At 48.8% G+C, this 23,878-nt stretch overlaps 1 protein-coding gene across 1 annotated transcript in view; it reads right to left on the reverse strand.

The window, feature by feature from the left end:
* Positions 1-23,878, reverse strand: part of LOC124777399 (MFS-type transporter SLC18B1-like) — an 82,923-nt gene that overhangs the window by 11,744 nt on the left and 47,301 nt on the right. Inside the window, exons 6-8 of the mRNA XM_047252793.1 lie at positions 18,674-18,791; positions 17,761-17,876; positions 17,449-17,639 (exon numbers count right to left, since the gene is read on the reverse strand). Coding sequence (XP_047108749.1) covers positions 17,449-17,639; positions 17,761-17,876; positions 18,674-18,791 — 425 coding nt within the window. The remainder of the gene's footprint in view (positions 1-17,448; positions 17,640-17,760; positions 17,877-18,673; positions 18,792-23,878) is intronic.

The raw sequence follows: 23,878 nt of genomic DNA on the forward strand, positions 1-23,878 counted from the left end.
AAATAGCAAAACTCGTTTACTACTTTAAGTGCCTCATTTCCTAATCTAATTCCCTCAGCATCACCCAACTTAGACTATATCCCATTATCCTTGTTTTGCTTTTGTTGATGTTCATCTTATATCCTCCTTTCAAGACACTGTCCATTCCATTCAACTGCTCTTCCAAGTCCTTTGCTGTCTCTGACAGAATTACAATGTCATCGGCGAACCTCAAAGTTTTTACTTCTTCTCCATGAATTTTAATACCTACTCTGAATTTTTCTTTTGTTTCGTTTACTGCTTGCTCAATATACAGATTGAACAACATCGGGGAGAGACTACAACCTTGTCTTACTCCCTTCCCAACCACTGCTTCCCTTTCATGTCCCTCAACTCATAACTGCCATCTGGTTTCTGTACAAGTTGTAAATAGCCTTCCGCTCCCTGTATTTTACCCCTGCCACCTTTAGAATTTGAAAGAGAGTATTCCAGTCAACATTGTCAAAAGCTTTCTCTGAGTCTACAAATGCTAGAAACGTAGGTTTGCCTTTCCTTAATCTTTCTTCTAAGATAAGTCGTAAGGTCAGTATTGCCTCACGTGTTCCAGTGTTTCTACGGAATCCAAACTGATCTTCCCCGAGGTTGGCTTCTACTAGTTTTTCCATTCGTCTGTAAAGAATTCGTGTTAGTATTTTGCAGCTGTGACTTATTAAGCTGATAGTTCGGTAATTTTCACATCTGTCAACACCTGCTTTCTTTGGGATTGGAATTATTATATTCTCCTTGAAGTCTGAGGGTATTTCGCCTGTTTCATACATCTTGCTCACCAGATGGTAGAGTTTTGTCAGGACTGGCTCTCCCACAGCCGTCAGTAGTTCCAATGGAATATTGTCTACTCCGGGGGCCTTGTTTCGACTCAGGTCTTCAGTGCTCTGTCAAACTCTTCACGCAGTATCATATCTCCAATTTCATCTTCATCTACATCCTCTTCCATTTCCATAATATTGTCCTCAAGTACATCGCCTTTGTATAGACCCTCTATATACTCCTTCCACCTTTCTGCTTTCCCTTCTTTGCTTAGAACTGGGTTTCCATCTGAGCTCTTGATATTCATACAAGTCGTTCTCTTATCTCCAAAGGTCTCTTTAATTTTCCTGTAGGCGGTATCTATCTTACCCCTAGTGAGATAGGCCTCTACATCCTTACATTTGTCCTCTAGCCATCCCTGCTTAGCCATTTTGCACTTCCTGTCGATCTCATTTTTGAGACGTTTGTATTCCTTTTTGCCTGTTTCACTTACTGCATTTTTATATTTTCTCCTTTCATCAATTAAATTCAGTATTTCTTCTGTTACCCAAGGATTTCTACTAGCCCTCGTCTTTTTACCTACTTGATCCTCTGCTGCCTTCACTACTTCATACCTCAAAGCTACCCATTCTTCTTCTACTGTATTTATTTCCCCCATTCCTGTCAATTGCTCCCTTATGCTCTCCCTGAATCTCTGTACAACCTCTGGTTCTTTCAGTTTATCCAGGTCCCATCTCCTTAAATTCCCACCTTTTTGCAGCTTCTTCAGTTTTAATCTACAGGTCATAACCAATAGATTGTGGTCAGAGTCCACATCTGCCCCTGGAAATGTCTTACAATTTAAAACCTGGTTCCTAAATCTCTGTCTTATCATTATATAATCTATCTGATACCTTTTAGTATCTCCAGGGTTCTTCCATGTATACAACCTTCTTTCATGATTCTTAAACCAAGTGTTAGTTATGATTATGTTGTGCTCTGTGCAAAATTCTACAGGGCGGCTTCCTCTTTCATTTCTGTCCCCCAATCCATATTCACCTACTAAGTTTCCTTCTCTCCCTTTTCCTACACTTGAATTCCAGTCACCCATGACTATTAAATTTGCGTCTCCCTTCACTATCTGAATAATTTCTTTTATTTCATCATACATTTCTTCAATTTCTTCATCATCTGCAGAGCTAGTTGGCATATAAACTTGTACTACTGTAGTAGGTGTGGGCTTCGTATCTATCTTGGCCACAATAATGCGTTCACTATGCTGTTTGTAGTAGCTTACCCGCATTCCTATTTTCCTATTCATTATTAAACCTACTCCTGCATTACCCCTATTTGATTTTGTGTTTATAACCCTGTAGTCACCTGACCAGAAGTCTTGTTCCTCCTGCCACCAAACTTCACTAATTCCCACTATATGTAACTTCAACCTATCCATTTCCCTTTTTAAATTTTCTAACCTACCTGCCCGATTAAGGGATCTGACATTCCACGCTCTGATCCGTAGAACGCCAGTTTTCTTTCTCCTGATAACGACATCCTCTTGAGTAGTACCCCCCCCCCCCCCCCCTGGAGATCCGAATGGGGGACTATTTTACCTCCGGAATATTTTACCCAAGAGGACGCCATCATCATGTGATCATACAGTAAAGCTGCATGTCCTCGGGAAAAATTACGGCTGTGGTTTCCCCTTGCTTTCAGCCGTTCGCAGTACCAGCACAGCAAGGCCGTTTTGGTTATTGTTACAAGGCCAGATCAGTCAATCATCCAGACTGTTGCCCTTGCAACTACTGAAAAGGCTGCTGCCCCTCTTCAGGAACCACACGTTTGTCTGGCCTCTCAACAGATACCCCTCCGTTGTGGTTGCACCTACGGTACGGCTATCTGTATCGCTGAGGCACGCAAACCTCCCCACTAACGGCAAGGTCCATGGTTCATGGGGGAGGGGGATTAAAATAGGGTCATTCAATTAAAAGGTGTCTTACCGTCCACAGCTGAGAGCAGTGAGGACAGAGTGGGGGAGGATCGCCGCTTAAAAGATGTCGATGGCTAAAAAGACAGTGCCCTATCCGGAGTCTAGTTAAAATTACCTCCTCCCGACGACACGTTCGGGTGGAAGAGGTCCAAGCGCAAGGAAGAGCTTTCACTTCCCGCAATTTATTATGGGGAAGTGTTGACCAATGCGCGTGCCATAAATGAACAACACGACGACATAAAATGCTCTGTAGATCGCCAAAAGGAATCGATGGAATAGCTGGCCGAAGAAGAGAGACTGCAGCCTTGGCTGCAGTATCGGCCGCCTTATTTCCACAGATACCAACGTGTCCCGGGAGCCAGAGGAACGCCACCGAGACGCCCCCCAGGTGGAGCAAGCGCAGACAGTCCTGAATCCGGTGGACCAGAGGGTGCACAGGATAAAGAGCTTGGAGACTGAGGAGAGAGCTGAGAGAATCTGAGCAGATAACGTAATGTATCCGCTGATGGCGGCAGATGTAGTGGACAGCCTGGAGAACAGTGTAAAGCTCCGCAGTATAAACCGAACACTGGTCGGGAAGCCGAAAGTGATTTGGGGTGTCGCCAACAATATAGGCACTCCCTACACCTAACGATGTTTTTGAGCCGTCGGTGTAAATAAATGTGCCGTCCGTCATTTGTGCACATAGAGCAGCAAATGCCCGACGATATACAAGTGTAGAGGTACCATCCTTGGGAAATCGACAAAGGTAACGGAGCAGGCGGATCCGAGGGCGGAGCCAAGGCGGTGCTGTACCCGAAGTTGTCAAGAAGGTTTTAGGAAAGTGGAAGGAAAGAGAATGGAGCAGTTGACGGAAGCGGACTCCCGGGGGTAGTAGGGAGGAGGAGCGGCTTGCATACCCTACATCAAAGAAGGCGTCGAAAAAAAGGTCATGGGCTTGATTAGCAGGCATGGAAGACAGATGGCTAGCATAACGACTCAGAAGGACTGCTCGCCGATTGGACAGTGGAGGTTCAGGAGTCTCAGCATAAAGGCTTTCCACAGCACTGGTGTAAAAAGCTCCAGACACTAACTGTAATCCACGGTGGTGGATAGAGTCGAGACGCCGAAGAATAGACGGCCGAGCAGAGGAGTAGACTATGCTTCCATAATCCAATTTCGAGCGCACTAAGGCGCAATAGAGGCGGAGAAGGACCACTCGGTCCGCTCCCCAGGAGGTACCATTCAGGACACGGAGGGTGTTAAGCGATCGCAGACAGCGAGCCGAAAGATAGGAAACGTGGGAGGACCAGCACAGTTTCCTGTCGAACATAAGACCCAAGAATTTAGTGACGTCTGAAAACGGAAGGTTGACAGGACCTAGATGTAAGGAGGGCGGAAGAAACTCCTTACGTCCCCAAAAATTAACACAAACGGTCTTACTGAGAGAGAAACGGAAGCCGGTTTCGATGCTCCAAGAGTTTTTTCTTTTTTTTTGTGGTTTTAGGGAGCACAACTTCAATGGTCATTAGCGCCCTGACTACGTTAAGAATGCACCGCGAGGCTGAAGTTTAAAACAACAACAAAGGTAAAACACGATAAAAGACAGACTGACAGGCATAGGATTAAAAAACAGCATCATCAAATGTCCGTAGAGAGGTTTGTCAAATTGATAAAACAAAGAACGCGAGCGGCTGCTCGTGGGTCATCCGCTAAAATGGCATCTAGAGTACATGGCAGGCCAAGATGAAGACACAGTGTGTTAAAATCCGGACAGGACATTAAAATGTGGCGGATCGTCAGCAATTGCCCATATGGGCAGAACGGCGCCGGCGCAGCCGTCAGCAGATGGCGATGGCTGAACCGGCAGTGTCCAATTCTTAACCGTGCTAAAACGACCTCCTCCCGCCGAGAAGGGCGTGAGGAGGACGTCCAAGCCACGGGAAGAGGTTTTAAGGCCCGAAGCTTGTTGTCGGTAAGTGCAGCCCAATCGGCATGCCACAGCGACACAACGCGCCGACAAATGACCCTGCTAAAATCGGACGAAGGGACACAACAAGAAGCTGTCCGAGGCTGGAGGACCGCAGCCTTGGCCGCGGCATCTGCAGCTTCGTTCCCAGGGATACCGACATGGCCAGGAACCCACATAAAGCTAACCGGCGTACCGACGTCCACCAGCTGCTGAAGAGAGCGTTGGATCCGGTGTACGAAAGGGTGAACCGGGTACGGATCACTGAGGCTCTGGATGGCGCTCAGGGAATCTGAGCAGATGACATAAGCAGAATGTCGGTGGCGGCAAATGTAAAGAACAGCCTGGTAGAGGGCAAAGAGCTCAGCTGTGAAGACCGAACAATGGCCATGGAGCCGGTATTGGAAACTTTGTGCCCCAACAATAAAGGAACACTCGACCCCGTCATTGGTCTTAGAGCCATCTGTATAAATGAAAGTCATGTTGTTGAACTTCGAACGAAGTTCCAAAAAACGGGAGTGGTAGACCGAACCGGGGGTGACCTCTTTTGGGAGCGAGCTGAGGTCGAGGTGAATGCGGACCTGAGCCTGGAGCCAAGGTGGCGTGCGGCTCTCGCCCACTCGAAAGGTTGCAGGGAGTGAAAAATTAAGGTGTTGAAGGAGGCGACGAAAGCGAACTCCAGGGGGTAGCAAGGCAGAGACATACAACCCGTATTGAAGGTCAAGAGAGTCGTCAAAAAAGGAACGGTAAGACGGATGGTCGGGCATTGACAGTAGCCGACAGGCATACCAACAAAGCAGTATATCGCGCCGGTAGGTGAGTGGCAATTCGCCAGCGTCAGCATGAAGACTCTCTACGGGACTGGTATAAAATGCTCCGATCGCAAGTCGTAAACCCCGATGTTGTATGGAGTTGAGGCGGCGTAAGATGGATGGCCGTGCAGAGGAGTATACGAAGCTCCCATAATCCAGCTTGGAGCGGACGATCGACCGATATAGACGAAGTAGGACGGTTCGATCCGCTCCCCACGACATACCACTGAGAACACGGAGGACATTTAAAGAACGGGTACAACGGGCGGCCAAATATGACATGTGGAGACCAGCTAAGTTTCCTGTCAAAGGTAAGGCCTAAAAATTTGATTGTCTCCACGAGCGGGAGAGCAACGGGACCGAGTCGTAAGGACGGTGGGAGAAACTCTTTGTAGCGCCAGAAGTTAATACAGACCGTCTTCTCGGCAGAAAAACGGAAGCCATTTGCGACACTCCAGGAATAAAGACGGTCAAGAGAACGCTGAAGACAGCGCTCCAGGACACGTGGACACTGCGCGCTGCAATAGATGGTAAAATCGTCCACGAAAAGGGAGCCTGATACATCAGCTGGGAGACAATCCATTATTGGATTGATCGCGATGGCGAAGAGAGCGACGCTCAAAACTGAGCCCTGTGGCACCCCATTCTCCTGGCGAAAGGTGTCTGACAGGACAGAACCCACACGTACCCGAAACCGTCGATCCATTAAAAAGGAACGAATAAAAAGGGGGAGGCGACCGCGAAAGCCCCATGTATGCAGGGTGCGGAGAATGCCCGCCCTCCAACAGGTGTCGTAAGCCTTCTCCAAATCAAAGAACACGGCCGCGGTCGGGCGCTTCCGCAAGAAGTTATTCATAATGAAGGTCGACAAGGTAACCAGATGGTCAACAGCAGAGCGGCGCCTTCGAAATCCACATTGTACAGTGGTAAGTAGGCGTCGAGACTCGAGCAGCCAATCCAATCGAGAGTTAACCATTCGCTCCATCACTTTACAGACACAGCTGGTAAGCGACATGGGTAGATAACTGGAAGGCAAGTGCTTGTCCTTCCCCGGCTTAGGAATCGGGACAACAATAGACTCGCGCCAGCATGCGGGAACATGTCCCTCAATCCAGATGCGATTGTATGTACGAAGAAGAAAACCTTTACCCGCAGGAGAAAGGTTCTTCAGCATCTGAATATGAATAGAATCAGGCCCTGGAGCGGAGGACCGTGATCGGCCAAGTGCGGTTTCGAGTTCCCGCATGGTGAATGGGGCATTATAACTTTCACAATTCGAGGAGCGGAAGTCAGGTGGCCTAGCCTCCTCTGCCTGTTTGCGGGGGAGGAAGGCAGGGTGGTAATGAGCGGAGCTCGAAACCTCTGCGAAAAAGCGGCCGAAGGCATTGGAGACAGCCTCAGGGGCCACAAGGACGTCATTCGCGACCTTCAAGCCAGAAACTGGTGAGTGGACCTTAGTGCCAGATAGCCGGCGCAGGCTACCCCAGACAACAGAAGAAGGAGTAAAACTGTTGAAGGTGCTTGTGAAAGCAGCCCAGCTGGCTTTCTTGCTTTCTTTGATAATACGACGACACTGAGCACGTAATCGTTTATAATTGATACAATTCGCCACTGTAGGGTGGCGTTATGGTGAATGGGGCATTATAACTTTCACGATTCGAGCAGCGTAAGTTATGTGGCCTAGCCTCCTCTGCCTGTTTGCGGGGGAGGAAGGCAGGGTGGTAATGAGCGGAGCTCGAAACCTCTGCGAAAAAGCGGCCGAAGGCATTGGAGACATCCTCAGGGGCCACAATGACGTCATTCGCGACCGTCAAGCCAGAAACTGGTGAGTGGACCTTAGTGCCAGATAGCCGGCGCAGGCTACCCCAGACAACAGAAGGAGTAAAACTGTTGAAGGTGCTTGTGAAAGCAGCCCAACTGGCTTTCTTGCTTTCTTTAGTAATACGACACTGTGCACGTAATCGTTTATAAGTGATACAATTCACCACTGTAAGGTGGCGTTTAAAGGTGCGTAAAGCACGTCGACGAGCACGTAAAGCGTCTCTACATGCTGCGGTCCACCAGGGGACCGGTACGCGATGTGGAGAAGAAGTAGGGTGAGGGATGGAATATTCAGCAGCAGTGAGAATGACATCCGTGAGGTGGGCGGCCTGACGATCAGCTTGTGAAGGTTTGATCCTGAAAGGTCGCACTGGAAGAGAAGAACCCCCAGTCTGCTTTGGAGATGTTCCAACTAGATGAGCACGAGGAGGGGGTATGCTGCAGGAGATGGATAACGCACGGGAAGTGGTCGCTCGAATATGTATCAGAAAGTGCATACCACTCAAACCGGCGTGCAAGTTGGGTAGTACATATAGAGAGGTCTAAATGGGAATAGGTGTGAGATGTGTCCGAAAGAAAAGTAGGGGCGCCAGTATTGAGGCAGACAAGATTGAGCTGGTTGAAAAGGTCTGCTAACAGGGAGCACCTCGGGCAGGATGCCGGAGAGCCCCAAAGGGGATGGTGGGCATTGAAGTCTCCAGTTAACAAAAATGGGGCAGGTAGCTGAGCAATAGGCTGCATCATGTCTGCCCTGGTAACGGCAGATGACGATGGAGTGTAGACGGTACAAATGGAAAATGTAAAAGCGGGGAGAGTAATGCGGATGGCAACTGCCTGCAGGCTGGTGTGCAATGTGATGGGATCGTAGTAAATATCATCCTGGACCAGCAACATAACCCCTCCATGAGCCAGAATACCTACCACAGGGGGTAGGTCAAAACGCACAGAGGTGTAGTGTGCCAAGGCAATTTGATCGCATGGGCGTAGCTTCGTTTCCTGGAGGGCTACGACGAGCGGACGGTGCAAGCGGAGCAGCAACTTCAAGTCCTCTCGGTTGGAGCGAATGCTGCCAATATTCTAGTGAATAAGTGCCATTGTAAGAAGAAAAGGAAGATGAAAGAAGGGGTCACCTCAAAGGCCGCTGAGGGCCTGGCTTCAAGCGAGCACTGCCGCCGCTATCAGTAGGTGGACAGTCATCGTCCATTGGGTCTATAGGTTCATCGGCCATCTTGGTAAGATGGCCGGGAGGGGGAGCTTCCTCTGCCGGTGAACGGCCAGATGTTCGGCTACCAGCGGTGCGGCCAGGCGAAACGGATGACGGCCTGGGGCGGCAACCGCTGTGTGGCGCAGGAGAAGAAATGCGCCGTGGCGGAGAAGGAGAACTGTGATTCCTATGAGCCTTCTTGGAAGGCCGTTTGGTGGAAGTACCGGTCGAAGGCTGAGAGGTCGAGGTACGTAGGAAGTCGGCACGGGACGGTTCCTTCTTGAAGGCCCGTGCATCAGACTTCTGGGTCTTCGTCTTAGCAGAAGAAGGGGCTGGTGTCTGTGGGGTGATGGGAGGAAGAGGAGACGTCGACCGCGCTATCTTAGCACTGGCCGAACGGACGACGGTGGTGCTGAAGGTCAGATCGCTTGTCTGGGTTGCCACCTCCCTGGTAGTCCAAGGAGAGGCGAGGACAGTACTGTATTTCCCCGCTGGGAGCAGTGTGGGCTTCCTACTAGCCAATAGCTTACGAGCAGCCGATGTGGACACTTTCTCTTTGACCCGAATTTCTTGGATACAGCGTTCTTCCTTATAGACAGGACAGTCGCGGGAGGATGCGGCATGGTCACCCTGACAGTTCACACAATGAGGAGACGGAGGTGGACAGTCACCCTCATGGGCATCCCTGCCACAAGTGACACATTTAGCCGCATTGGAACAAGACTGTCGTGTGTGATTGAAACGCTGACACTGGTAGCAGCGCGTAGGTGTCGAGACATAGGGGCGAACAGAAATAACCTCGTAGCCCGCCTTGATGCGCGATGGCAGCTTAACACTATCAAAGGTCAAGAAAAGTGTCCGGGTCGGTACAAGGTCATTGTTGACCTTTTTCATGACCCTATGGACAGCCGTCACGCCCTGCTCAGCGAGGAAAGATTGAATCTCCTCGCCAGTCAATCCGTCGAGGGATCTGGTATAGACTACACCACGAGACGAATTCAAAGTTCGGTGAGCCTCCACCCGGACAGGGAACGTGTACAGGAGTGTGGCCCGAAGCAGTTTTTGTGCCTGAAAGGCGCTCTCAGTTTCTAGTAATAAGGTACCGTTACGCAACCTAGTACAAGATTTGACAGATCTGGCTATGGCATCTACGCCCTTCTGGATAACGAAAGGGTTGACAGAGGAAAAATCCTTGCGTCTTCAGAGCGAGATACGATGAGGAACTGTGGGGCAGGCGGTAGTACTTTTGTCACTGGTGGCTGGTCAAGTTTCCATTTTTGGGCAGAAGTCGAGAGAGATGGAGTGAAATCCATTGCGGAGGAATCCCCCATGATTGCCAGCGTCTCCGATGGCGCGCTCCTTCCTTGTGGGGACCCTCTCAGAGGGCACTCCTGACTTAGGTGAATGTTTACACCTCAGGTCACACCTCCCGTGAAACAGACGGAGGGACCAATCGGCATGGTCAGAAGGTATCAGCTCAAGCAATCACCCCTCCCTGGGCCTGGCCTTTACCAGGGGGTACGTGCGTGCCTTACATGTCTACCCAGGGCGGGGAATTACGCGTTACCCCGTCACCGGCTACGCGTGCGAACGCGTGGGTCGGCCTTCAGGCGCGCACAGGGAGGAAGGAAGAAGAGGAAAAAAAAGAGAGAGAGGGAGAGAGAGGACAGACTGTCTCAAACGCTGAGGCGGAGACCAGAGAAGGCAATGAGAAGGCAAGGAGAAGAAGGCAACGAGAAAGCAAGGAGAAGAAGGCAAGGGAAAGAGTAAGGAAGACAGTGAGGTGGTAAAGAGCAAAGAAAGGAACCAACCAAAGGAAGGAAGAAACTAAAAGTGAAAAAGCAAAATGACCGCAAATAGAGGTCGTGGAACCGTCCGTCTCCGGATGCAGGCGCTATCTACTCCCTTGAGGGGGAGGGACTCCTTTTAGTCGCCTCTTATGACAGGCAGGAATACCTCGGGCCTATTCTAATCCCCGGACCCACAGGGGGGTGCTCCAAGAGTGGAGGCGATCGAGACATCCTTGAAGACGTCGTTCAAGAAGGCTGGTCCGTTGAGAGCTGTAGTAGATCGCAAAATCGTCCACAAAGAGGGAGCCCGAGACATCAGGAAGGAGACAATCCATAATTGGATTTGTGGCAATGGCAAACAGTACAACACTCAGCACGGAGCCCTGGGGTACCCCGTTTTCTTGGGAGAAAGTACGGGAGAGAGTAGTGTTCACCCGCACCCTAAATGTGCGCTCTGCCATAAATTCGCGAAGAAAAAGGGGCAGCCGGCCTCGAAAGCCCCAAGAGAACAGTGTGCGGAGGATGCCTGTCCTCCAACAGATATCGTATGCTCTCTCCAGATCAAAAAATATTGCTACCGTTTGGCGTTTCCGGAGAAAATTGTTCATGATATAAGTGGGGAGAGCAACAAGATGGTCAACTGCAGAACGATGCTTTCGGAAACCGCATTGGGCAGGTGTTAAAAAGACTGCGGGACTCCAGCCACCAAGCTAAACGGTAATTCACCATACGCTCCAAAACCTTACAGACACTACTCATGAGAGTAATGGGGCGATAGCTATAGGGGAGATGTTTGTCCTTTCCAGGTTTCGGAACGGGAACAACGATAGCTTCCCGCCATCGTCGGGGAAAAGTACTGTCGGTCCAAATTCGATTATAAAGGCGAAGGAGGAAACGCAGACTATGGGTGGATAAATGCAGCAACATTTGGACATGGATACCATCCGGTCCTGGGGCGGAGGAGCGAGAAGAAGAGAGGGCATGTTGGAGTTCCCGCATGGAGAAAACAGTATTGTAGCTTTCGTGATTTTGAGAGGAGAAAGCAAGATGTCGCACTTCCGCTGCACGTTTCTTCGGGAGAAATGCTGGCGGGTAATTGGAAGAGCTCGAAATCTCAGCAAAGTGCTGACCCAATGAGTTAGAAATTGCGACGGGGTCCACTGAGGTATCATGCGCGACAGTGAGCCCAGGGACCGGGGAGAAACTAGGCGCGCCTGAGAACTGTCGAATACGACTCCAAACTTCCGAGGAGGGAGTGAAGGTGTTAAATGAGCTAATAAAGAATTTCCAGCTTGCCTTCTTGCTATCGCGGATGATGCGACGGCATCGAGCACGGAGCTGCTTATAGCGGATACAGTTGGCCAAAGTAGGATGGTGATGGAAAATGCGAAGAGCACGTCGCCGCTCAAGTATTGCGTCACGGGATGCCTCGTTCCACCAAGGAACTGGGGGGTGCCGGGGCAATTCGGAGGTGCGTGGTATTGAACGTTCCGCAGCTGTAAGAATAACGTCGGTAATATGAGTGACCTCATCGTCGACGCTGGGAAAGCGACGGTCATTGAATGTCGCTAGAGACGAAAAAAGTGTCCAATTGGCTTGGGCAAACTTCCAGCGTCGCGAACTCATATATGGCAGTTGAGGCTGCAGTCTAAGGACACATGGAAAGTGGTCACTCGAGTGTGTATCATCAAGGGCGAACCATTCGAAGCGCCGAGCTAGCGGAACAGTACCGACCCCAAGGTCCAAATGAGAGAAATTTGTCGTGGAGGCAGACAAAAATGTGGGGACCCCAGTGTTGAGGCAAACTAGATCCGCTTGGTGGAAGACGTCTAGCAATAGTGAGCCACGTGGACAAGGATGTGGAGATCCCCAAAGCGGGTGGTGGGCATTGAAGTCCCCAACCAGCAAATAGGGGGGTGGAAGCTGACCAAGAAGATGAAGGAGGTCAGCTCGTGCCATTGGTGTGGACGATAGAATGTATACAGTACGAAGAGAAAAGGTATATCCAGAAAGGGAAAGACGGACGGTGACAGCTTGGAAGAAACTGTTTAAGGGGATTGGGTGATAATGGAGAGTATCATGGAGAAGAATCATGAGTCCTCCATGGGCTGGAGTGCCTTCAACAGATGGGAGGTCGTATCGGACGGACTGAAAATGAGGGAGAACAAAGCGGTCATGGGGACGCAGCTTTGTTTCCTGAAGACAGAAGATGACCGGCGAATAGTATCGTAAGAGGATCGACAATTCATCCCGATTGGCTCGAATGCCGCAGATATTCCAGTGGATAATGGACATAGGGTGAACAGAAAATGGAGGAATGTGACCCAGGGTGCTGTCAACTCAACGACTGCTCAGAGCTTGCGACCGACAGCATGGAATGGCATTCAGCCGAAGGCAGAAGATCCTGATCCATAGGTTGGTCAGGAGCAGCACCTGCCCCCAGTGATCAGCCGGTTGACCGGCCACCAGCAGTGCGCCTCGGCGACAGAAGACGGCCGAGGGCGATTTCCGCCAGGTGGTGCTTTAGATGGGACACGCCTTGGCGGAGAAGGAGAGGAACTGGGTTTCTTAGTAGCCTTCTTGGAAATATGATGTTTAGATGAAGGAGGAACCGATGGTTGTGAAGTTGCGGTACGTAAAACTCTTCACGAGTATGCTCTTTTCTCGAAGACTTGGCGTCTGACTTTTGGGCTCGAGATTTAGCAGAACCCGACGAAGGGTGAGCCATAGAGTGGGCAGGCGAAAGTGGTGAGGTTGAACGGGCGATCTTTGCGCTGGCCGATCTGACGACCGTGGCACTAAAGGTGAGGTCGCAAGTCTGCGTGACCACCTCCTTTGTTGGCCGAGGAGAAGCAAGGACAGTGCTGTATTTTCCTGTCTGAGGCACGGTGGGCTGTCGACTGGCGAATAATTTTCGAGCAGCAAAGGTCGAGACCTTTTCTTTCACTCTTATTTCCTTGATGAGCTTTTCGTCCTTAAAAACAGGGCAATCTCGAGAGGAAGCAGCGGCGTCACCCATACAGTTGATGCAGCGAGGGGATGGAGGTGGACAAGCACCCTCATGGGCATCCTTGCCACACGTAACACATTTGGCCGGATTGGAACAGGACTGGCTGGTGTGATTGAACCGCTGACACTGATAGCAACGCGTAGGGTTTGGGATGTAAGGGTGAACGGAAATTATCTCATAGCCCGCTTTGATTTTCGATGGGAGTTGAACTTTGTCAAATGTCAAGAAGACAGTGCGGGTTGGAATGATGTTCGCGTCAACCCTTTTCACATCTCTATGAACAGCCATTACGCCCTGGTCAGACAGGTAGTGCTGAATTTCTTCGTCAGACAATCCGTCGGTGGAGCGTGTATAAACGACTCCACGCGAGGAATTTAAGGGACGGTGCGGTTCCACCCGGACAGGGAATGTGTGGAGCAGAGAAGTAGGCAGCAATTTTTGTGCCTGGAGGGCACTGTTTGTTTCTAACAACAGGGTGCCATTCCGTAATCTGGAACAAGACTTTACAGGACCTTCAATTGCGTCGACACCTTTCTGAATAATGAAAGGGTTGACCGTGGAGAAGTCGTGACCTTCGTCAGTCCGAGAAACAACAAGGAACTGTGGTAACGATGGAAGAACTGTCAGTGGCTGAGACTCAGTGAACTTACGCTTGTGAGCAGACATAGTGGAAGGTGAGGAAACCATTGCGGAAGAATCCCCCATGATTACCGGCGTCTCCGATGGAGCGCTCCTCCCTTGTGGGGGCCCTCTCTGAGGGCACTCCCTCCTTAGGTGATTGTTCACACCTCAGGTCACACCTCCCGACAAACGGATGGAGGGACCAATCGGCACTTTCGGAAAGTATCAGCTCGGGTGATCACCCCTCCCTGGGCCCGGCCGTTACCAGGGGGTACGTATGTGTCCTACCTGTCTACCCGGGGCGGGTAATTACGCGTTTCCCCAGAACCGGCTACGCATGGAAGTGCGTGGGTTGGCCTTCAGACACGCACAGGGAGGAAAAAGAGAAAGGGAAAGGAAAGAAGAGGGGTCTGAAACGCCGCAGCGGAGAAAAGGGCAAAGAGAATAGGGAAGGAAAAGAGAAGGACAGAGGAAGGACAAAGACTTGCAAGTGTAGAAAGCAAGGAATTTGCAACAGTTTCGAGCATCCATCTCCGGACGTAGGCACAAACCATACTCCCAGAGGGGGAGGAAGGGAAGAAAAGAGACAGAGGTGTTGGGGGGGGGGTCGAAGATGGGGGACGGGGAAGGATGTGGAAAGGGAAGGTATGCAGCCCGGAAAGGAAGGAGGGCCACATTAGCTCGTGGTCCCGTGCTTGCTACGTACGTGTCCACAGAAGAGTTGTTAACCCCCTGGGGGGGCTATTTATCTTGTGATGCATGTACCGTCAGACCGATGTTCACCAGTTAAGCATTAAAGTTAAGTATTCCAACAGCTACGTACTTTATTTGCTAGACTCAAATCCTTTAACTGTTCCAGACCTCACGCCAGCCTGCGTGAGCTTAAATGCGTGCCTTTCGGCTTCACCTCCTAGTGGCTTGGCTGTCTTGCCAAGTCACAACAGTAAGTGTTAATGTGATCATTCTTACAGCGTTTCTGAACAAGCCCAACAAAATGAATGCCGTGCCATTCCAAACTGGCATGGAGTTCCTCAGCAGTTTGAAGGATGAGGTCCCTCTGAAAAATGATTCCTTGAACCATATTTAAAGACTGGTGAGAAATAATGGGCACAGATGTTGCCAAGATGGTCACAGGCATGGAGGGCCACAGATTGGGTGGGAGGATACTTTTGATTAACAGCAAACTTGACCATTCTTACTCGGACTCCACTTTGCCAAACATGTCTTCAATAGTTTCCACGAAAAGTAACAGCTTGGTGGCAGTGAACATGTCCGTCAGTCCTGGTGCAGACCAGGTAGCAGGGAAAGGGTTTCACCCCAAGCCAGCTAGCCTGGCCCTCCTCCCAGGGTGCAGCCAGGGATGGAAAAGCTGCAGGGTCATAAGCAACAGCCATAGAAGAATGGTATTTCATTTGCAAAGCATCCACCCTGTACTATCCTGTCCATTCTGTTCACAGGCTCTCCCTGTGGGCACCATCCAACCACAGCAAGGGCAATCTGGTAACTGTTGCTGGGAATTTTGATGCTCCAGAATGAAAAGCAACCATTCCTAGGTACACCGGGGAGGCACCAGCTAGGGTATCATTAGTATGATCCTTGTGTTGTCAGGAGGCTGAACCAAATGGGTAAGCAACAATGTCAACACATGGACTGGAAACTGTGCTGGCTATATAGTGTTAAAGAACAATGGCATTGAGGAAAAGATGGCAGAGGCAGTAAGGCCACACACAAGGTCCTAAGTAAGGTGGTGTTCCCAGCTGGCTCACTACTGAGAGGAAATTTAGAAGGGGAGGTCAAACTCCCAAGGGGGACAAAAAAAGCCAAAAAGAAAAGATGAAAGAGAAACAAAGCCATAGGGATACCAAAAACAGGGAGGATAGCTGGGCCCATGTAAGCAAAGACACCAAGATAAGTGATGGTGGGGGAGAGGGAAAATAGTGGGTACAGGGAGGGAGGGGCATGGGGAAGGAAATGCAGTCCAGCAAGGAAGAAAGGGTTGTTACAGCTCGGGGCCCCATGTGTGCCAAACATGAGCTCACAGAAGAGCTTTGAGCTCCATCAAGAGTTAACCAATATATCGCTTCCTCTTCCATGTGCCTCGCATCAAGATGTTAAGGATAGAGAGGGGGTCAGGATCACATGGAGGCTTACCAGAAATCTTTCTTCCTGTAAATAATGTGATGAACAGGAAAAACGGGAATGTAACAGTGGTACAGAAAGCACACTCCACCACACACTATAATGTTGCTCGCGCACTTCTAATAATTGTTTTCTATGGTAAAGTTTCTTGGTCAATGCAGTTTCAAAGTAGGCCTATTTAATCTTCAAAAACAAATACTAAGAAAACTTTGCAGAGTCAACAGTTTGTAGAAACCTGTTCAACTGCTTCAGACATCATTTTCACTAGCCAGTACAGTTGTTCTCTTAGGCAATTTATTGCATATAATATTCTTTGCTGGATAGCATGTGATATACACCAACGTAAAATGATATACAGAATGTGACATGGATCCACTTTTATGCTGCTATGGATCTATAAACATTTTGATGCTAGTGATGTTCAGAAATGGTATTCAAACTGCTGTCTGATGACCATTGTTTTAGATATGTTGTCCATTACATCAATGCACAATTGACATCTGTATGCTAATGAGCATCTAACACACTCAAAACAACCATGTTTCTCATGAATAATGGTTGCAGTTTTAACAAAATTGGCAATCAACTGATCTGTCATATTTTGTGTGTCTTTTACACTAAATGTTTCATCTCCAACCATAAAAATAAATTCACAAGAGTACTGTCCCCTACCAATCCAACAGTTGGGAAGAAATATACAATGTTTTCTGATATCCACAGTTAATTTGTGGTGGGGCCACACAATGCTGTAACCATCATTACTGTCTGACTTTTCATGGAGAAAGGTACTATGATTTCCTGTATTTTCCTTGCAGTAAAATGAAATTGTGTTGATCATATTTCAATGTCAAACAACGGGAAGTCAAAGTTGAAAAATCAATTTCATAATATTTCAATGTCAGTGTATTTCATGTGAAGGAGTAAAAACAACCGAACATCAGCCTGCAGGAAGTTCAGTGTTAAACCTTTCAAGGACTCCTAGCAGAGAAATGGTGCACTAGTAACATTTGTCACATTTAAAGTGCTCCTTTTTACCTCCTCTAAATATTATAACTTTGTATACATGGTTTTCTACACTGTCAAAGTTTTGCAATCATCTACAGTCTGTAACATGGCATTTCTGTTAGTGGTAATAATTATTTGTTTAACAATAACTTCATCTGACATTTAAGTGGAGAAAGAAGTATTCTAGGCTATGTACCATGTATTTCCCAAACAAATTTGTGAAATGTTTTTCTGAGCTAAGGAAATAAATGTTGAGCAAACAGTGACGTATGTATCATTTAAGTGTAACTGTTTAAAATTTAGTGTATGATTACAGTGGTAATGTTTCACTCTTTTTACTTACGTGTCACATGGAATGAAAGGAGCAGGGCCAATCATGCTGAAGCCAACCATTATCATAAGGCATCCAATGATGGTGGCAATCTTAGGCATCAGGAAACGATCACACATCCAACCCCAGCAAGGAGCAGTTAGTGCATACGTACCACCATTGATGACAAACATGAGCCCCAGAATCACAGGGGAGAGGTTGAACTGCCAAAATGAAAAATTTTTGACTGAACAAATTTTTGTTAGTACTATCAGATTTTCGAATGCACATTTAAAAGCGCACAGTCCTCATCTAATTAAATGAGTAGTTGCATTAAAATCATACATTTCTGAGATGTGGTTCCAATGTAGCTTGTAAGAAGCCAATGCTCATTGATGTGACAACAATGCTTGAAGCTGCAAGCATAACTCCTGGTATCTTCAAGACTTGGAACAGGCCACCTGTAATATATGGAAGTTTCAGTAGTCTTACAGGTAATAGGTAATACCAATAGGTGTGTGTGTGTGTGTGTGTGTGTGTGTGTGTGTGTGTGTGTGTGTGTCAAAACAATGTGTAATTTAAGAGTAGAATTCATTTTATTTTCAGTAATTCTCAACAACTGTCACGAACTGTAGTTCCAATGGAGTTCTAAAGTGCATCACTATTTCTAATCAACTGTCTTTTTTAAATAAATATGCTCCATAATATGTAAGGCTAAAGTATCTTTTCTCGAGCAGGATTCCAACTGACAACTTTTCTAATGACAATGTTCTTGCCTTTTACACACAGACAGTCAAACAACCACAAAAACTTTTCTTAAATAAATAACTGGGAAGTAAATAAATTGATATTTTCCTCCCTATGGCTGTCAAATGTAGCAATAAAGCATAAACCATCATCAGAAACAAGTCTTTCTTCATGAAAAGTCTTCCTCTGACCTATCATTTCTAAATTGAAGCTGTCCAGTGCTTGCCTAATTATTTTCACTGAACTCTTGCTCTCTAATTTCCATTAATCTTTGCATCCCTTTGTCCTCTCATAAGGTGGACTTAGTTTCAGTGATTTGTCTTTTATAACTTCCCCATTCTACCCTCCTTCCCTCCCAGAAGAAAGTAGTAACCATTTCAAAAGCTACCGTAGTTTTTTTCTGCTTCTGTTTATAGGCAGTTGTTTGCATTTCATCTCCTGAATTACTTGTAATTTTAGAGTTTTCTTTCATAAATTTTTTTTTGCAGAGAGTGTTTGTAACTGGTTTTACCTTCATGTTTGTCGTCAACAGGGGAATCTGAGTGTCCTGGTAGTACAAATGCTGTCATCACTGCTGACATGAATAGAGCAGATCCCAACACAGCAAATGGAGTTGTATAACCTCCAAGCTGAAATATATAAAATAATTTTAGTATCCACTATTTAGTGTTCATGAACTTTTGATATTTTCTGCTAGTACATTCATGGTCTATCATTTAACATGGTTGTAGTATACACTTACCAGCACCTGCTGAGCCATTCAATAAATTCATTCAGTTTCAAAATGACAACTTATTCATAAACACCATTTAGAGGTAACCTTGATACAAACTGAATGTGTATAACAGCAATTTAGAAATTAAATTTGCACTTGGTAGCCAGGGTGCAACACAAGAACACACCTGACACTGTATTTTGGGTACATTCTTTGATTGCACCCTGGTGATCAAGAAAGTTTTTTATCCATATAACTTATGTTTCATTGATCATTTCCTGATGCAGTATGAAGGTCAAATATGAACATAAGGAATGTGTACATGAAGGTAGGTTGGTTGGTTGGTTAGGAGAGGGCACAAAACAGTGATGTCATTGGTCCCATGATCTAAGGTGACAGAAACAAAGGTAAGAACAACACAAACTGCACAGTCCAGTGCAATCCAGTCAAGGGGAAGAAAAAACAGGCAAAGAAAGAGGTAAAAGGAATGTTGCGGCAGCAGGAAGAGGAAAGAACAGGAAGAGGTGGGGTGGGGTGGGGGGGTGGTGGGGGGGGGGGGTGGGGGGGGGGGGGAATAGGGAGAGCACAGATGCTCCAGAAATGGTACACATGTTGGGGCACCACCACCACCACCACCACCACCACCACCACCACCACCACCACCACCACCACCACCAAATCCTCACACCACTCTATGATTACAACACAATGGTGACAACACTAGGGGAAGAAGATACAAAGAAAGGGGAAACAAAACTGCACAAAAGACCTGGCTGGTGTGGACAAGGCTGAGACCTTTATAACCAATGCCAACACAGAGATTCAAATTCAAGGACTTAGGACAGGCAACCACTTGAAGGTCATCCGCTAACACCTGAGGCAAGGATGATGGGAGGACATATTTAGTGTGAAGGGATAAAGGATGGGAGCAGTCCAGCAAAATATGGATTACCATGAGCGGAACCCCACAACTACAAAAAAAGAGGGGTGGAGGTGGGGGCTCCTTGTCAAGTAAGAAACCATGGGTCAACTTATTAGGACCAATACGCAGACAGCAGAGGATGATAGATTCCCAGCAGGAGAGGCAGAGGGCAGAATGCCACATGGGAGTCTTCTTCATAGTCTCTTAAGATTCTGCCAATGATTGTGGAAACGGGGGATCTACTGCCAGAGGGGTCACAGAGAATGGGGAATAGTTCCTGTGATTTGAGAGCCCAACTGAGCCAACAAGCCATCATCCAGTCTAGTAACTTGCAAGGGACAATAGTCAGACTGGCCAGTAGCTATAAAGGTATGAGGGACGAGGGATCTGCACACCACAATACTGTCTCTACTGAGAGGGAAAAACACCTTGTAGGCAAATATGGTTGAACACCTGAAGGAGATAATAATGTGGAGGATTGAGTGTTGAAGCAGTTGGTTGTGGATGGACTCAGGGTCAGGGCCTGAATCATGGCAAGAAGATGAGGGCCAGAAGTAGTTCCCATTCAGTGAAAGGGATCATTGTAGGAATGTGCCTGACAAGGGGGTAAATCTTAAGTGGGAAGCTTCAGCCCGATGCTTCCCCGAGGAGGAAGGTTGCTGGATAGGGGGCTGATGACACTGCCATTGCGAAACAGGTCACAAGGCGTTCTGCAAGAACTGGTGGATCTGTAAAAAGGCCACCTGTAAGGGCAAGGATCAGAATGGAAGCCTGCTGCTGACAACCTTAGAGGGTGTAGAGAGTACCTCACACCCATGACAAAGGGACAGAAGACCCTAGGGAGGAGCAAAGCATCCCCAACACACCCACTTGCTCTGTTAGGTAATGGGCTTTGGTGCGAAGACATTCAAAGGAAATAAGACCAGAAGAGGATGAGTGCCAATTTAGATGTGATGTTGCAAGGCATGACTGATTATGTATGGCAGTGGCGATGGCCATGCTCAATCACAGAACTACCTGACAGTTAATGGAGACCATTGAGAGGGTAATTGCAATGCTGGCAGCATGAATTATTTTACTGGATAGATCACAAATGACTTCATCAATACAACCTGTTGATGGAGACACAAATATGACCTGGGAGATATACAGGACACTCAGCAAAATGGAAAGACCAGTGGGGTAACCAGGTCATTGGGAGGTGGGAAGAGAATGAGAAATGAAGTGGTCACTGTTGCAGAAGTCATGTGGTGGCCACAGGAAGGAAGGAAGGGAGGGCAAGGAAGGAAGGAAGGAAGGAAGGAAGGGAGGGCAAGGAAGGAAGGAAGGAAGGAAGGAAGGAAGGGAGGGCAAAGAAGGAAGGAAGGAAGGAAGGAAGGGAGGGCAAAGAAGGAAGGAAGGAAGGAAGGAAGGGAGGGCAAGGAAGGAAGGAAGGAAGGGAGGGCAAGGAAGGAAGGAAGGAAGGGAGGGCAAGGAAGGAAGGAAGGAAGGGAGGGCAAGGAAGGAAGGAAGGAAGGGAGGGCAAGGAAGGGAGGGCAAGGAAGGAAGGGAGGAAGGGAGGGCAAGGAAGGAAGGAAGGAAGGGAGGGCAAGGAAGGAAGGAAGGAAGGGAGGGAGGGCAAGGAAGGAAGGAAGGAAGGAAGGGAGGGCAAGGAAGGAAGGAAGGAAGGGAGGGCAAGGAAAGAAGGAAAGTGGGGGAAGGAAGGGAAGTGGGGGGGAAGGAAGGAAGGAAAGTGGGGGAAGGAAGGGAAGTGGGGGGGAAGGAAGGAAGGAAAGTGGGGGAAGGAAGGGAAGTGGGGGGGAAGGAAGGAAGGAAAGTGGGGGAAGGAAGGGAAGTGGGGGGGAAGGAAGGAAGGAAAGTGGGGGAAGGAAGGGAAGTGGGGGGGAAGGAAGGAAGGAAAGTGGGGGAAGGAAGGGAAGTGGGGGGGAAGGAAGGAAGGGAAGGAAGGAAGGGAAGTGGGGGGGAAGGAAGGAAGGGAAGTGGGGGAAGGAAGGGAAGTGGGGGAAGGAAGGGAAGTGGGGGGGAAGGAAGGAAGGGAAGTGGGGGGGAAGGAAGGAAGGGAAGTGGGGGAAGGAAGGGAAGTGGGGGAAGGAAGGGAAGTGGGGGAAGGAAGGGAAGTGGGGGAAGGAAGGGAAGTGGGGGAAGGAAGGGAAGTGGGGGAAGGAAGGGAAGTGGGGGAAGGAAGGGAAGTGGGGGAAGGAAGGGAAGTGGGGGAAGGAAGGGAAGTGGGGGAAGGAAGGGAAGTGGGGGAAGGAAGGGAAGTGGGGGAAGGAAGGGAAGTGGGGGAAGGAAGGGAAGTGGGGGAAGGAAGGGAAGTGGGGGAAGGAAGGAAGGAAGGAAGGGAAGTGGGGGAAGGAAGGGAAGTGGGGGAAGGAAGGGAAGTGGGGGAAGGAAGGGAAGTGGGGGAAGGAAGGGAAGTGGGGGAAGGAAGGGAAGTGGGGGAAGGAAGGGAAGTGGGGGAAGGAAGGGAAGTGGGGGAAGGAAGGGAAGTGGGGGAAGGAAGGGAAGTGGGGGAAGGAAGGGAAGTGGGGGAAGGAAGGGAAGTGGGAGAAGGAAGGGAAGTGGGGGAAGGAAGGGAAGTGGGGGAAGGAAGGGAAGTGGGGGAAGGAAGGGAAGTGGGGGAAGGATGGAAGGAAGGGAAGTGGGGGAAGGAAGGGAAGTGGGGGAAGGAAGGGAAGTGGGGGAAGGAAGGGAAGTGGGGGAAGGAAGGAAGGAAGGGAAGTGGGGGAAGGATGGAAGGAAGGGAAGTGGGGGAAGGAAGGAAGGAAGGGAAGTGGGGGAAGGAAGCGGGGAGTGAGCAAAAGATCAGTGGCAGAGAGTGCTGTATGCAGCATTAAAATGAGTAGGAGTATCATCATCAAGAAGGCAAAGGTCGTGGTTCACAAGAAACTTTTCAGTGAGGAGCCCCCAACCATACCTAAAGCACTGGCCCATAAAGGGTGAGGGGCATTAAAATCCCTGAGTAGGAGGAAGGAAAGTGAGAGTTGCTGAAGGAAGGCAGAGCAGCAGGTGTATGTGGCCTGTCAGGAGTGGGAGAGAGATTGCAAACCATGACTGCAGAGTTTAAATGGACCAAAAGCAACTTCTTTCAGTGTGGCATGAAGGGGGACCCATGTACTAAAAATGTAGGTATGGATCAACATGCAACCACCACCTGAAGGCCTCAACAGGGATCCAAATGGGTGGTGAAGGGGCTGGACCCTATTACACTGCAGGTCACCACCCATCAACAATGATGGGGTGACATCGATAAATAAGATGTCAGACTCAGGTTGCAAGGGGGGGGTGGCAGCATCTCTTGAGGTTATCAGTAGTCCCAGTCCCCCCTCCTCCATAGTTCGCAGAGGGCAGGGCACAAAGGGAGTGCTGGCTTCTGCAAGATCCAGAGTGGCTGGGAGTGGTGGCATACTCTTGTAATACAGTGACTTTGAGGCTGGGTGCAGTGGTTGGTAAGAGGGGGGAGAGTACTCTTTCATACCATCCTGTGTTGATCTGGCATCTACACTGATATTTCCATCAATAACGTCATTTGAGAGGAATTTTTGGCAACCAGGTTAGCTAGGAGGAGCATACAGGGCCAGGCAGGAAACAGAGTGGGTGAGCTTGGGGCACACTGGCCAAGTTGTGATAGCAGGTGTCCAGCTGGCTGATGCCAGGGACAGAGGTTCCAGGAGGAAGCTCCATCATCAGGTACCAAAGGTAGGACTTCTCTGACTGGGTAGGGGGAGCAGCACCCAGAGGGGAGAGCTTGGGAACTACAGGGGAAGGGGGAGTAGGCTGGATGGGGAAGGACATGATAAAGGCAAAGTTAGAGGTCATCGACACCCGTTGAAGTCCATTTCAGATGATCCTCAGTGTAGTACGAACTATCAAGGGATTTCTACTCCTGCATCTTCCTTTTCTTATAAACTGGGCAGTCTGGTAAGCATGGAGAGTTAAAATTAACACACACACATGGGCAGCAAAACACAGGGGCTCCCTCACGGAGAGGGTGTGCAATTCACGGTATAGTTTGTCAGGGTATAGTTTGTCAGTCGTACAATGGGAAAACATGCCTCAGTACTAGCACTGAAAATGGC

Source organism: Schistocerca piceifrons, chromosome 2 (assembly GCF_021461385.2).
Source record: "Schistocerca piceifrons isolate TAMUIC-IGC-003096 chromosome 2, iqSchPice1.1, whole genome shotgun sequence".
NCBI lineage: Eukaryota > Metazoa > Arthropoda > Insecta > Orthoptera > Acrididae > Schistocerca > Schistocerca piceifrons.